The sequence below is a fragment of the Chiloscyllium plagiosum genome, chromosome 7 (assembly GCF_004010195.1).
Source record: "Chiloscyllium plagiosum isolate BGI_BamShark_2017 chromosome 7, ASM401019v2, whole genome shotgun sequence".
Classification (NCBI taxonomy): Eukaryota; Metazoa; Chordata; class Chondrichthyes; order Orectolobiformes; family Hemiscylliidae; genus Chiloscyllium; species Chiloscyllium plagiosum.
The window spans coordinates 50,083,692-50,100,145 of NC_057716.1; the positions used below are offsets into that span (position 1 = coordinate 50,083,692).

At 41.0% G+C, this 16,454-nt stretch overlaps 1 protein-coding gene across 10 annotated transcripts in view; it reads left to right on the forward strand.

Moving 5' to 3' along the window:
* ubr3 (ubiquitin protein ligase E3 component n-recognin 3) overlaps positions 1-16,454 on the forward strand; it is a 351,638-nt gene that overhangs the window by 50,192 nt on the left and 284,992 nt on the right. For all 10 annotated transcript variants that reach the window (XM_043693670.1, XM_043693671.1, XM_043693672.1 and 7 more), the window contains exons 4-6: positions 7,189-7,332; positions 13,603-13,643; positions 15,642-15,708. In XM_043693670.1, coding sequence (XP_043549605.1) covers positions 7,189-7,332; positions 13,603-13,643; positions 15,642-15,708 — 252 coding nt within the window. The remainder of the gene's footprint in view (positions 1-7,188; positions 7,333-13,602; positions 13,644-15,641; positions 15,709-16,454) is intronic.

Sequence of the window (16,454 nt, forward strand, 5' to 3'; positions counted from 1 at the left end):
CCATTTGGTGGTTGAATGTGGTCTTCCAGATTGAGGAAAAAGTGAGATCATGCAAATCCTGTGCATTAGTAAGAAAGGTGCTGCCGTTATGACCCTTCACCCATTGGAATGGCCTCAAACACTGGCAATGAATTCATGTCAATTTTGTGTGTCTGATTGTGGGACAAGTGCTACTACTGTTCGTGGACGCCCACTCCATGTGGCCTGAGGTGACGGACATGAAGTCTGTATTTGTGGAAACAACAAGAGACTGTCTAGATCAAATATTGCCAGATTTGTGAACGCCAAACAAGTTGTTAGTAATAGTGGTTCACAGATTGTGGTGCAAGAATTTGAAGAGTACCTGGAAAATCATAGAATCAGACATGTGAAATTGGTCCCTATTGCACTGCAACAAATGGCCAGCTGGGAAGATCTGTATATACCTCAAAGCAGACCTGAAAGCCTTCATAAGGACGGAGGGGTGGCTAATGGATGGCAAATCAATGAGTTCCTCAGCACATATAGGGACGTGCTACATGTGATGACCCAGTTTTCGGCGTCCTTAATGATTAACTGCCAGCTGAGAACCACGTTTAACTTGCTATTGCCAGAAAAGACCATAGAGCTGGTAGATCAAGAGGGACAGATGGCAAGAAGGGTGAAGCCTTATGATCGAGGGTATTCCATAGAGGAGTGGCAGTGTTGTCCCAGAATTGTGTGTCTGGGGAGAAAAGGATCCTAGTGGTTGTGGTGGTTCAAACAAGACCGTTGTCATAGATGGGTTGATCTGGTCTGGAGGAGGCTTGCAAACTAGCTAGTTGTTGTACATCACCAGCGGGGGTGGAGAAAACCTGTCATTGAAAATGAAGGATTAGAATTAAGCAAAATGTTGTCACATTAGATCAGTACCTTATGAAATGAGACCAACGGTCAGGGTAGAATTAGAGAGGCTGATCAGGTTGGGAGTTCTTGAATCTGTGAATGTGAGTGACTGGACAACATGTCTCATGCCTTTGATGAAGAAAGATGGATAGGTACGCATCTGGGCTGGTTTTAAGGTCAATATTCATCTGGTACTGAGTATTCTTTGCTTTTAATCAATAACTTGTTTGCTCGACTAGCTGGAAATCTTGAAACTATTCTCAAGCCATTGTACAATTTATTAAGCTGATCAAGAATTGGAAATGGGAAGATCAATGTGAAAAAGCCTTAACCCAAGCCAAAGAGAATTTATTACAGTCAGGAGCTCTGTGCAATTTTGATACAAATTTACATTGCAAATAACATGCAGTACATCACCATATGGAGTGGGAGCAGTCATTTCTTTCACATTATGCAAGGGTGAGGAGAAGTCAATAGATTCATTGAGTCTCTACATCGTAGGTAGAGGCCATTTGACCCATCAAGTCTACATCAACTCTCTGAAAAGCATCCCACTTTATTCCCATAACGTCACAGGAATACTTTCTCTAGCAGTGAGCTGTCTGTAGAGGTGTGTACTGTTGCTGTCGGCTCATATTTGTACAATTAACAAATGGCAATCCAATTTGCATGGAAATGCTGATTGGCTTTCGAGATTACCTTTGACAACTTAGTCGACTACAAACAATCCTTTGATATTTTCTGCTTTGAATCAGTTGAGAACACACCAATAACAGGACAAGTTAAAAAGTACACTATAAATGATTCACTACTATCAAAAATGATGGAAAAGAACAGTCTAGAGCTGAAGCCATGTGTCTCAGGTGCTAGAGCTTTCCAAAGAAACAGGATGAGGTTCATCATTCCACCACAGGTAAGGAAACCCATGTTAAACCAACTATACAAAGGTTACTAGCATTGTCACAATGAAGGAGAAAGTCTCAAGTTGATTTTTGATGTCAAGGACTTGACTCCAAAATTGAGGACAAGATGGGAATATGTGGAGCTTGTGCAAGGGTTTATAATCTACTTCTGCTCGTGCTGGTAGATGTATGGGAATGACCTGAAAGGCCATGTTGAGTATGCTGGAAGGACAAATGTTTTTCATAGTATTTGATGCACATACTAAATGCCCTGAAGATACCATCATGAAGATAACATCTTTCGAGAAAACCGTTGAGAGATTGGGGAGACCTTTGCGATGATTAATTATCTGGAGCAACACTGGTAATGTTTATGTCATGGAGTTTACAGACTATCTAAAGGAGAATGGGATTCAAAATATTTGATCAGCTGCTATCACTGAACCATAAAAGGTTTGGCAGAAAGGTTTGTTCAGAAAATGAAACATTTCTTAGAGATAAGGAACAAGAACAAGATCATATCTAAATGACTGTTCCAATTTTTGTTAACATATAGAACACAACCCCCTCGAAGACTCAAAGGTTCTCTAACATTGCTCATGGTAAATTGTCAGTTGTGCGTGGCATTTGATTTGTTGAAACCACCCATGACAGAAGGCGTTGTTGATAGGAGTCACAAAATAATATTTTCTATTGAGAGAACTGGACCACACTGTTTTCCAAAAAGGTCAAGAAGTGTTCGCAAGGAATTACAGCACTGGTGAGAAGTAGATACCAGCCAACAGACTGGACCGATCACATACCCTATACAGATGATGGTGTGGAGAGGTCGTGCAGATCAACTTTTGGCATTCAAACCTAATATGCCAGGCCCAACATTAATTGAAGATCTACAAATAACTGTGCCAGACAGAGACCTGGATTTACAAGAGGACCTTAGCAGAGAATACCACAACATTCTGCAAACTTCCAAACATTATTGGTCATTGTCTTTTCATGAATGAATGTTCCTAATACATCTATTATATCAGAGGTTAAGGCTATTGAGAAAATTAAACAGATGCCTGAGGTACGCTAACAGCCACACAGGAATCAACGTCCTTCGGAATGTTTTACTTACCGTTGTATATATGATTGTGAATGCTTTCAGTGCAGAAACCACTGATGTTAAGGGGGAGGGATTTGTGTATTTGTTGCCACTTTGATTCCAATTACATGACATAATGATTGTCATATCATTGGCCATTTTGGATGGGCAACAGCTCTGTCTAACCTTGCTGCTTGTAGAGTAAACAAGTTCTTAGCAAGTCTCCTGATGGTAGACACTTCCGGCCTCCTAGTCCTTCTTAGTATTTAACAGTAACACATCTGACTTTAAACTTTCAGCTTTTCTTTTTCAAAAGTTCACATAGTAAATCCTCCCCAACACAGAAATTGGCTGAATCCTTCCATTTCTTCCAGCTGCCTTTACTTTGTAAATTTTAAGGCTATGCATTTCCAACAGGAAATTTTACTTTTCAAGTAAAAACTTGAAATATAGCATTATTATAAATAATCAAGAATTCATTTGATACATTTAATTGGGTTATTGTTATTATTAATTTTACTTCTGTCCTTTGAACGAAGCTTAGTTTACCAAAGAGTGAGAGAAGTACCCAGCGCAAATATTATAGGTGATTTGTAGGTTGGAACATCAATAGTTAGTTCGTGGGATTTGTAGAGTGAACATTTTGAATGGCTAGTCTCAACTGTAAATGGGGATGCAAGATTTAAACTTGACATCAGCTGATGTAAGAGTAATAATGGGAGATAATATTTTGTACTGAGGATTTCTGCTGATGTGAAGTTTTAAAACGTTTGTTGATTGGACACGTGTCACTGGGCCATAATTTATTGCCCATCACTAGATGTCCCTTATAAGATGGTATTGAGCTGTCACCTTTGAACCAGTACAGTCCATTTTGTGTTAGTACTCACACAATACTGTTAGGCAGGGACCCATATAGTTCTTAGTAAACTTTTGAAGGGGGATTCTTGTGAGCAGTGGTGGTATTGCAACCTCTGAGCCAGAAGGTGTGTGTTCAGATTTCACTTAACACAGAGTTGTGTCCTACCATGTCTGAACAGGTTGTTTAAAATAATTTATATGATACTAGTAACATTCATTTGTCAGGATAATGTGTGGAGTCTTTAATATGGTGATGTTTGGCGACATTTGTCAGAAAATTATCATATTACCAACATTACCATTGATCCTAGATCTTGGATGAAGGAGTTCTGGGGAGAAAGAAAGATGTTAGCAGCCAACAGTACCAGGAAGTTGTGGTTGACTTTGAAGCATTGGGGAGAAAGAGGCTGGTAATATTTGTGGGTGGACTGCTGACTGGTAAAATAAACATGTGAATAGAAAATTGGATTGTTTCACTGGATACATTTCGGCTCCATTTCGGAATGGCAGGCAGTGACCAGTGGGGTACCGCAGGGATCAGTGCTGGGACTGCAGCTTTTTACAATATATATGAATGATATAGAAGATGGTATTAGTAATAACATTAGCAAATTTGCTGATGATACTAAGCTGGGTGGCAGGGTGAAATGTGAGGAGGATGTTAGGAGATTACAGGGTAACCTGGACAGGTTAGGTGAGTCGTCAGATGCATGGCAGATGCAGTTTAATGTGGATAAACGTATGGTTACCCACTTTGGTGGCAAGAACAGGAAGGCAGATTACTACTTAAATGGAATCAATTTAGGTAAAGGGGCAGTACAGAGAGATCTGTGTGTTCTTGTACACCAGTCAATGAAGGTAAGCATGCAGGTACAGCAGGTAGTGAAGAAGGCTAATAGCATGCTGGCCTTCATAACAAGAGGGATTGAGTATAGAAGCAAAGAGGTTCTTCTGCAGCTATACAGGGCCCTGGTGAGACCACACCTGGAGTACTGTGTGCAGTTCTGGTCTCCAAATTTGAGGAAAGACATTCTGGCTATTGAGGGAGTGCAGCGTAGGTTCACGAGGTCAATTCCTGGAATGGCGGGACTACCTTACGCTGAAAGACTGGAGCGACTGGGCTTGTATACCCTTGAGTTTAGAAGATGGAGAGGGGATCTGATTGAGACACATAAGATTATTAAAGGATTGGACACTCTCTGGAGGCAGGAAACCTGTTTCCACTGATGGGTGAGTGCCGAACCAGAGGACACAGCTTAAAAATACGGGGTAGACCATTTAGGACAGAGATGAGGAGAAACTTCTTCACCCAGAGAATGGTGGCTGTGTGGAATGCTCTGCCCTAGAGGGCAGTGGAGGCCCAGTCTCTGGATTCATTTAAGAAAGAGTTGGATAGAGCTCTCAAGGATTGTGGAATCAAGGGTTATGGAGATAAGGCAGGAACTGGATACTGATTAAGGATGATCAGCCATGATCATATTGAATAGTGGTGCAGGGTGAGAGAGGAAAGATATAAAAGAGACCTAAGGGACAACTTTTCCGTGCAGAGGGTGGTAACTGTTTGGAATGAGTTGCTAGTGGAAGTGGTGGAGGCTGGTACAATTGCAACATTTAAGAGGCATGTGGATGGGTATATGAATAGAAAGGGTTTGGAGGGATATGGGCCAGCTGCTGCCAGGTGGTACTAGATTGGGTTGGGATATCTGGTCGGCATGGACAGGTTGGACTGAAGGGTGTGTTTCAGTGCTGTACATCTCTATGACTGTATGACTCTATAAGACAAAGACACAACATCCTACTCCTGGGGCATTCAATTTCTTGCAGGTCAGCAGAGCAAATTCACTCTTTAATATCCTGTTGAATGTGGTGTGTTTTGAGTCGACAGTGACAGAACATAAATACACCATTCAGTGTGAGAGATTTAAGATAAGAGTCTTTACTTTTTTTACACCAAACGTTTAATATAATGGGGTATGCAGGAACCAAGCTGCTGATTGAACAAGAACAAAGACCAAAGAAAATTACAGCGCAGGAACAGGCCCTTTGACCTTCCGAGCCTACGCTGATTCAGATCCTCTATCTAAACCTATTTTCTAAGGATCTGTATCCCTCTACTCTCTGCCCATTCATGTATCTGTCTGGATACATTTTAAATGACACTATTGTGCCCACTCCGCTGGCACCCACCACCCTCTGCGGTAAGAACTTTCCGCGCATATCTTCCTTAAACTTATCCCTTTTCACCTTGAACTCTTGACCGCGAGTAATTGTGTCTCCCCACTCTGGGAAAAATCATCTTCTTAACCAACCTGTCTATACCGCTCATGATTTTGTAGACCTCAATCAGGTCCCCCCTCAACCTCTGCCTTTCTAATGAAAATAATCCTAATCTACTCGACCTCTCTTCATCGCCAGTGTCCTTCATACCAGGCAACATCTGGTGAACTCCTGTGCACCCTCTCCAAAGCATCCATGCCCTTTGGTTCAGCCACATTTGGAATGTTGTGTACAGTTCTGGTCATCACATTACCAAAGTCCTATATAACTGTAACATGGCCTGCCAGCTCTTGTACTTAATAACAGTTCTGATGAAGGAAAGTATGCCGTATGCCTTGACCACTGTCTGAACCCTGTGTAGCCACCTTCAGGGTATAAACAATGACTGCAGATGCTGGAAACCAGATTCTGGATTAGTGGTGCTGGAAGAGCACAGCAGTTCAGGCAGCATCCAAGGAGCTTCGAAATCGACGTTTCGGGCAAAAGCCCTTCATCAGGAATAAAGGCAGTGAGCCTGATGCGTGGAGAGATAAGCTTCCTCATTTCCCCTTCCCCCACCTCACCCTATTTCCAAACTTCCAGCTCAGCACTGTCCCCATGACTTGTCTGGACTTGTCCTACCTGCCTAGCTCCTTTTCCACCTATCCACTCCACCCTCTCCTCCCTGACCTATCATCTTCATCCACTCCCTCACTCACCCATTGTACTCTATGCTACTTTCTCCCCACCCCCACCTCCTTTAGCTTATCTTTCCACGCTTCAGGCTCACTGCCTTTATTCCTGATGAAAGGCTTTTGCCCGAAACGTCGATTTCGAAGCTCCTTGGATGCTGCCTGAACTGCTGTGCTCTTCCAGCACCACTAATCCAGAACCTTCAGGGTATATGCAGGAGAGACAGTGCCATGATTAACTTGGTGTTTGAAGAAAGGAGAATAAAGTGTATAGGCTTATGGGATTTGGATTAGTTTATGTGGAAGATGGACATTACAATTGAAAGCTTATTTTTCTTCTGATTTATGTTGTGACATTTAAGTAACAGCTGGAATCCTTTATGAATGAAACCGCTGGACTTGTTTGATGTATGGTGGATGAGATTCATTTTATTAATACAGTACTGAATGTTGTTGATTAGTCTAGTGTTTTGACACTTTTTTAATAATAATTTTTTGACCAGCGAATATTTTATTTCCTCTTAAGGCACTGGAGAAAAGGCCTATACAAAGAAGAACTATGAAAAATATCTGACCGCATTAAAAGGCTCTGGTCTAGTTTCTTCTGAGGAACGCTCTGTGACATCTGTGTTGGATCAAATGGCGGGAGCAAGCAATGTAACTATTTTGGGTAAGTAACACCTTTGTTTGGCTATCCTTTACACAAACGATAACATAAATTTGTGATATTGTGATTACTAAAAATGTGTCCTTTATTTCTTGTAAGAAATGCCTACATACTTCCTTTGGCTAACATAGCCTTTGACGATGTTTCTCCAAAGTACGAGTCATTGATGGATGAATTAGCATCAAGTTTTGCAGATTACTGTCATTAATGTTATTGGCCAGGCGAAAGTGAGTACTGCAGATGCTGGATTAGAGTCAAGAGTGTGATGCTGGAAAAGCACAGCAGATCAGGCAGCATCCGAGGAGCAGGAAAACTGCGGTTTTGGGCAAAAGCCCTTCATCAGGAACAAGCCAGTCAGTTACTGGCCAGTCAGGCTCGAGTAGTGCATCCCTGTTTAGGTTGATTTAAAAAAAACTGCAGGCCACTCAGTCAAAGAAGAGTTTTTGAAAATCAAAGTTCCCTTATTTCAGAATTGTAAATACAATGAGGAATTTCTGTCTTCAACTTTCTTGCTAAATAAATTTTTGATATTCCACTATCTCAAAGAGGTGTGGCTGAAATATAAACAGAAAGTGCTGGGAATGATCAAAAGAAGAAAACAAAATCTCTGCCTGTTAGGCAGCATCTGAATTGAGAAAGAAACCAAGTTAACTGATCAGACATGCTATTTCTTTCTCTCTACATGGACGCTGCATAACCTGTTAAGTTGATATTCCCATGTAATGTTAGGTGTTTGATTTATTTATATTATAATAGCATATGTTTTAGAAAAATACCAAAAAAATTGTGGATGCTGGAAATCAGAAACAAAAGCAAAAATTACTGGAAAAACTCAGCAAGTCTGGTAGCATGTGTAGAAAGAAATCAGTTGATGTTTTGGGTCCAGTTCTGAAGAAGGATCACTGGACCTGAAACATTAACTCTGATTTCTCTCCACAGATGCTGCCAGACCTACTGAGGTTTTCCAGCATATATTTTACAGTTTGGATTTGAGCTGGGGCATGTCGGCTTTGATCTGTATCTTTTGAAGGTGTTTAATGCCTTACTTTTAGGTATTTCTGTAGCAATAGTGATTTATTTTAAAACGCATATATCTTGGAGGGCAATCGGCATTTGTTTATATTTGGAGTACTTTTCAAAGTAAAGAAGGTAAATAGTAATGCATGAGGCTTTACGTTTACAAGGTCAATGAGTTGATTTTACTTTGTCTTATGGAAATAACCATAGTTTTGGAAAAGATTTTTAGTTTTACTCAGAGTCATAGAGATGTACAGCACGGAAACAGACCCTTCGACTCTTTGCAGAAGTTTTGGCTGCAGATGGATATGTGACACAATTGCTGTTAAAAAGGGAGGTTAGTTTAGAACTGTTTAAAAAATAGATTATTTCAGTGTAAGGATTTCATTGAAAAGTTCCAGATTAGAAGTATTTGGTTAAAACTCTGAAGGGGTTGAACAGAGAAGGGAATCCATTTTGGTATTTTAATACAGTAATGGGGTGCTATTGGAATTAATGGGTTTATGTGTTACTTTGTGTTTTTTGTAAATGGTTCTAATTAGTTTCTGTAACAAGCTTCTTTTTAATTGTTAAAACCAAATCAATAAAATGTATTTCTGTTTCAGTGAGAGACCCCTGCATTTTTAGAAACAAGTATGATCTATCAGGCTAGATTTTGACCTGGGATCTGACTTGCCCAGGTAGGACAGTTCAAGAGGGCGGTGCCGAGTTGAAGGGTTGGATCTGGGATGAGTTGGGGGGAGGGGAGATGAGGAAACTGGTGAAATTGACATTTTTGCCATGTGGTTGGAGGGTCCCAAGGCAGGCGATGAGGTGTTCTTCCTTCAGGCGTTGGGTGACTTGGATTTGGCGGGGGAGGAGGCCCAGGACTTGCATGTTCTTGACAGACAGGGAGTTGAAGTGGTTGGCCACAGAGGGCTGGGATTGTTTGGTGCGTGTGTCCCAGAAATGTTCTCTGAAACATTCTGCAAGTTGGCTTCCTGTCTTCCCAATGTAGAGGAGACCACATCAATAGTAATGGATTCAGTCGATGAGGTGTTGGAATGTGCAGGAAAATCCATATTGGATGTGGAAGGAGGTGAGGCGGGAGGTGTGGGCACAGGTTTTACACCTCTTGCGGTGGCAAGGGAAGGTGCTGTGAGTTGAAGGTAGGTTGGTTGGGGGGTGGGCATTTGGATGTAATGAGGGAATCGCAGAGGGAATGGTCTCTGCAGAATGCTGATAGGGAAGTATGTCTCTGGTAGTGGGGTCTGGCTGTAGGTGGCGGAAATCGTGGAGGATAATGCTCTGTATCTGGAGATTGGTGGGGTGGAAGGTGAGGACCGGGGCATTCTATTCTTGTTGCAGTTGGAAGGATGGGGTTCAAGGATGGAGGTGTGAAAGTGAAGAAGATGAGCTGGAGGGCATTGTTGATCGCATGGGAGGGAAAATTACGGGCCTTGAAATAGGAGGCCGTCTGGGATATTCTGGAGTGGAATTCCTCTCTTGGGAGAAAATATGGTGGAGGTGGAAGTATTTTATAGAAAGAGTAGTGGGAGGAGTTGTAGTCCAGGTAGCTGTGGGAGTCAGTCACTTTGAAGTAGATGTCTTAGTTGCGTTGGTCGCCGGAGATGGAGATGGAGAGGTTGAGGAAGGGGAGGGAGATGTCCGAACTTGGGATCAGGATGGAAGGTGTTCGTGAAGTTAATGAACTGTTGAATCTCCTCATGGGAGCATGAGGTGGTGCCGATGCAATAGTCAATGTAGTGGACTAAAAGATGGGGAATGGTGCCAGTATAACTATGGAAGATGCACTGTTCCATGTGTCTGATGAAGAGGCAGGCATAGCTGGAGCCCATGCAGTGCCCATGCCTTTGGACTGAAAAAAGTGGGAGGATTTGAAAGAGAAGTTGTTGAGGGTGGGGCACCAGTTCAGCCACAGTGTGTTGGTGGAGGGGTACTGGTTAGGTTGATGGGAGAGGAAGAAACGTTTTGACTTGGAGGCCTTTGCCATGGAGGATGGACACGTACAGGGACTGAATGTCCATGGTGAAGATGGGTTGTTAGGGGCTGGGCAACCCATAGTCTTGGAAGAGGTGAGGAGCATGAGTGGTGTGCCTAATGTATGTGGGGAGTTGCTGGATCAAGGGGGAGAGGACGATGTCAAGATATGAAGAGCCAGGTTCAGTGCAGCAGACTGAGACGATGGGTCGACTGAGGCAGTCAGGTATGTAGATTTTGGATAAGAAGTTGGTGCTACTATTTAAGAAAAGTGGGAAGGAAAAGCCAGGGAACTGTGAGCCTGACATCGATGGTGGCAAGTTGTTGAAGGGAATCCTGAGGGACAGGATGCACGTGTGTTTGGAAAACTAAGGACTGATTAGGGATGGCTTTGCGCATGGGAAATCATGTCTCACAAACTTGATTTGAGTTTTTTGAAGAAGAAACAAAGAGGATTGCTGAGGGCAGAGTGGTGGACGTGATCTATATGGGCTTGACTAAGGCGTTCAACAAGGTTCCTCTTGATAAACTGCACAGCAGGGTTAAGTCTCATGGATTACAGGGAGAACTAGCCACTTGGATACAGAACTGGCTTGAAGATAGAAGACAGAGGGTGGTGGTGGAGGGTTGCTTTCAAGACTGGAGGCCTGTGACCAGTGGAGTGCCACAAGGATCGGTGCTGAGTCCACTAGATTAGATTAGATTAGATTTAGATTAGATTAGAGTACTTAGTGTGGAAACAGGCCCTTCGGCCCAACAAGTCCACACTGACCCTCCGAACAGCAACCCACCCAGACCCATTCCCCTACATTTACCCCTTCACCGAACACTACGGGCAATTTAGCATGGCCAATTCACCTGACCCGCACATTTTTGGACCGTGGGAGGAAACTGGAGGAAACCCGCGCAGACACGAGGAGCATATGCAAACTCCACACGTCATTTATATAAATGATTTGGATAGGAGGTATAGTTCGTAAGTTTGCAGATGACATCAAAATTGGAGGTGTCGTAGACAGCGAAGAAGGTACCTCAGCATGCAACGGGATTGTGATCAGATGGGCCAATGGGCTGAGACAGGGCAGATGGTGTTTCATTTAGATAAATGCGAGTGCTGGATTTTGAAAATGCAAATCTTAGCAGGACTCATACACTTAATGGTAAGGTCCTGGTGAGTGTTGCTGAATTGCAGGTGAATGGGATAGTGAAGGTTGCATTTGGTATGCTTTCCTTCATTGGTCAAAGCATTGTGTATAGGAGTTAGGAGGTCATGTTGTGGCTGTACAGGACATTGGTTAGGCCACTTCTGGAATATTGCATGCAATTCTGGTCTCCTTCCAATCTGAAGTGTCATCCCGTTCCCCCCTCAGTCGAAGTAAGATGCTCAGTGGCACAGTATAGTTTTACCTCATTCATTTTTATTCCGGTCCCTGGAGGTAGAGAGAACAATCGTCCATATGCACAGGGACATAAGTTCACTGTCTTCTCTCGAACAACAGTTTCTCAATGAACTATATAGTCATTTTACAGGGAGCAGCATCCAGATAAGACAGCATACATATTAATTGGGTGACGAATAACAGTAGCAGAGACCAAGCCTTTCATTGTTATACAATGAATGTTCTTAACCTTCTTAACTGGATTTATACAATGAATACTTTTTCCCCTTGTTAGCTGACCTTGCATACTGAATGCTTCCAATATTGTTAAATGGCTCTACATAATGACAGCTTTTCCACCTTGTTAACCCATTACCCTTGCCTCCAGCACCCCATTGTTAGCTGAAAGTTCTTATCTGGGTCATGCTTAGCTGAACTTCTTGTTTCACCAAACTTAGAACTTAACTCTTTCCCTGCCTGCTTATGCCCGATACACATTCGCAGAAGGATGTTGTGAAACTTGAAAGGGTTCAGAAAAGATTACAAGGATGTTGCCAGGGTTAGAGGATTTGAACTATAGGAAGAGGCTGTTTCCCCTGGAGCATCGGAAGCTGAGGGGTGACCTTGTAGAGGTTTAGAAAATTATGAGGGGCGTGGATGGGATAAACAGACAAGGTCTTTTCCATGGGATGGGGGAGTGGAGAACTAGAGGGCATAGGTTTATGGTGAGAGGGGAAAGATATAAAAGGTACCCAAGGGGCAACTTTTTCATGCAGAAGGTTGTGTGTGTATAGAATGAGCTGTCAAAGGAACTGGTGGAGGCTGGTACAAATACAACATTTAACAGGCACCTGGATAGATATATTAATAGGAAGGGTTTAGAGGGTTATGGGCCAGGTGCTGCCAGGTGGAACTATTAGGTTAGGATATCTGGTTGGTGTGGACGATTTGGACCGAAGGGTCTGTTTCTGTGCTGTACATCTCTTTGACTGTATGAACCTAGAACCGGGCAGTGTGGGCTTCTGGGACTATGAGGTTGGAGGCTGTGGATGGGAGATCCCTTGAGGTGATGGGGTTGTGCATGGTTTGGGAAATGTTGGTTTGGTGATGGGAGGTGAGATCGTGGTCAAGGGAACAGGAGGAGGAGGTGTCAGTGAGTTGGCAACTGGCTTCACTGGTGTCGAGGTTGGTGAGCCAAACTACCACTTAATTGCTTTTCTAAGAATACCACCCCCCCCACCCCAACCCGACACACACAGAGCAGAATGATTTTTTAAAAACCCAAACTGATTTATGATGAAACCTGGTGGTAACCAATTTAAAAGCAGCTGTCAGCATGAAATTCGATAAGTACAAGGGTTTGTTCTGGTTTAATTTTGCAGCAGGCCTACTTCTCTTTATTTATATGTGTACATCTTTTTATGCAGAATATATAATTTTCTGTTTCAAATGTCGGAATGTAGACATGGACATGGGGAAGATTTTCTGAAACCCTTCCTTGATGTTCAGTTGAACAGCCAGACCATACCTAATTTTAACATGTCATTATATTTAATATATAATTCCTTCAGTACTGCATTAAAATGTCAGAGGAACTTGTACCCAGAGGAATCTGGTCTAGAGACAACATTCCTACTAACGGAGTTAAGTTGATCCATATATATATGATTTGTGATGTAGAATCTGCACTAACAAATTCTTTCCGCTCTTGTTAGGAAGAATAATTCTGGCTCACCTGTCTTCAGCTCATTTATAAGCATATGTGTTAATAATGTGTGTTTCCAGTTTATTAAAGATCGATGTCCTCTGAAGTCATTAATTATGTACAGATATTATTCATGCTAAAATGGATTGCTGTTTTCCTCAATTCAAGAAATAATTTCCTTTTATTTTAAAGGTGCAACAGCAGGAACAGGACAGATGGACTCTTCTGATGAGGTAGTTTAAATCTAAATACTGTAGAATTAATGAAGTTCACTTGCTAAAGTTTTACCTTGGGGACCTATCTTTAAATTCAAGTTAGTGTACATAATACATCTTCCTTTTATGTTAATGATCTGACTCTTGTGTGGGAATTTAGTTGGTAATCTTCAGCCGCAAGATAATCTGAGAAATGAAATATATTTCACTTTAAGTAAAGCTCTCCATGAACCATTAGTATGACACTTGTTGGATTTTCATTTTCTTAATGTATAATTTTATGTCCACTTGTTGTGAAGTTGAAAGAGTGTATGGCCACTTTAAGATTGAAAGTGCTTTTCTGAATTTAAAGTACAGCGAGAGCTGCCAGTATACAGAACAACTAAGAGATGGGCTGTTCCAAAATAGATATATGTGATAATTGGCTGTTAAATGGATATGAGTTTTGGTTGCTGTTTTGACGACAATTCAAGTTTAGCCAATTAATTTAAATTATGCCCAATATACCAAAACCCAATTAAGTTTGAATTTATTGTATTGACAACAACAAACCAATGACAGGAAACAATGTTGGGGGGCGGGGCGTATAAAAACGAGGGCAGTTTGAAAATTGATCAGTGCAACTGTCATTCAAAGAAATAGACATCTTGCTGTCAAAGATACCTCAGAAGGCACTGTCTATCAAAGGTACCTTTTCCAATAAAAGCAGTAAAAAGTAAGACGACGACTCCGGGAGAAATCAGAATCGGAAGGACAGAAGAAAGTAACCGATTTGGAAGACTGTAAGGAAGACATAAGAGACTGTATGGACTTTGAGAGATGAACTTAATGTAGTATTTAATAACTGTGTTATTGGATCAGCAGTTTTGAAGAGTTGGTTAAGAATTGAGTCAATAGTTAAGAAAAAGGGGACTCATGTTTGTTAATAGATTTTGTTTAGTGTTTACTGTTAGAGGTAGGAAAATAAATTGTTATTTTTCTCTTTAAACAGTGGAAATCGGGGGGTTTCTGTCTTACTTTTAGCACATTGAGGCGAGGTGAGCTTTTCTGGGTGTTTTAGTTTTAATTAGTAGAGGGGTTCGACCTCCGCGTTGTAACACACTATATAGAAATTGTGTCTAAAGAGTTTCTATTTGGCTTCAAATTTACAAAATAATTATAAACAAGGAAATTTATTCATTCAATCCAAATTCATCATAACTTTTGAAAAGGCAAAATAAGTTTTACAAAAGTTAAATAATGAATGCTGGAAGTCTTAAAATAAAAACTAAAAATGCTGGAAATACAGATCTGATTAGGTAGCATCTTTTGGTGAATAGATGTTTCAGAGTAAGATGAGCTTTTATCAGGAGTTGTTTAGGAAATCACCTGTTGTTGACTTCACCCCAGTAATAATTAATATGATGGTATTTTAACTTCCAATAGTACTCTAATTTCAAGTGAGTTACACAAAAAAGTTTGCATTCCAGTGCATTACAATATATTGGTGCCTGTTGCATGTGAAGGTGATATAAAATCGATATCAGTGTGATAACTTAAACTGAAAACACATCTGTGTCAAGCAAGAAATCTTATGATGAGTAGCATAGTACCTTTCATTTATTTATGAAGTTCCAGAGTAATTTACACTGACTCAATTAATTTTTAAATACAGTGTCCTGTTATGTAGCCAGTAGAGGAAGGTCCCAATTGTAGCAAATGTTTGGCTGTCTCCATTTAATCTGTTTTAGGTGTTGTTGGTTGAAGGAGGGATATTGCCCAAGATATTGACAGAACTCCCTAGTCATTAAGTGATGCCTCAGGATCTTTGTTTTAAATCAAAACTAGGATAGAATAATCTGGGATATTGCAATTTTATAGACAGAAATATATTCACTCATTCGTGTTCTACTTTTCTTCAAAGTAGAAATTTCTTCAAATTACCAAGGTAATTTGCAATAACTCTTGGTATTAAAGGTATAAATTATAGGCTGGTGGGTTACATTTTCCTCTAATATACATTTCTTCATTTTTCAGGAGGAGCAAGATGGAAGTCAAGGTGTTGGCAAACGGAAAAGAGTTAAACTCTCTAATAGCACCAAAGGTATGTTTTTTAGAGACCTTATTGGTAATTGTTGGTAAAATAATGATTCTGTGAAATCATTGCTCTTGATGAAACTGCTCTTCTTTTGAAATCCCCCATTTATGAATTGGTGAAACGATGTCCCTATTTGCTGAGGTACTGATTATACTTCAGTGCGCCTCTGAAGTTATTATCATTCCCGTGTCGGTGTTAGAAGTAGTGAGGATGTCACAGTCAGGTCCACTCTCGCTGAGTTTCTTTCACAGCATTTATATCTATGGCAGTGCGTTTGTGCTGTTTCTGTTGTTCCTGGCAAGATCCCCTTCACTTTACAGAAATTGGCAGTGATTAATCCGTTTTGTTCTTTTTGTAAGTAGAATCCTGGTCACCTGTGGTTGTGCTCATTGACTTATCCAACAATGTCAATGACTGTATTCTATATTATTGTCATTTTAGTTAAACCAAATTCGGGTTTGAGGAACAATGTCTTATCTTTCCCTTCGGCAACTTCAATTCTGTTGTTTTGCATTGCTCTCATAGTATTATTTGAAAATATGGCTACAAGTGAAAAAAATACAAATGTTGGAAATCTGAAGTGCAATCATAAAATGCTGAACCCACTGAGCACATCAAGAAGTATCTGGGAAAAGAAACGACTTTCATAAGAATCGTAAAACAAATTCTTAAAACACTATACAAAATGTTAACTGATCTATTTTGCTAGATGGTGCTTAAACTCTCAATTATTTCATTTTTAATATCCCATT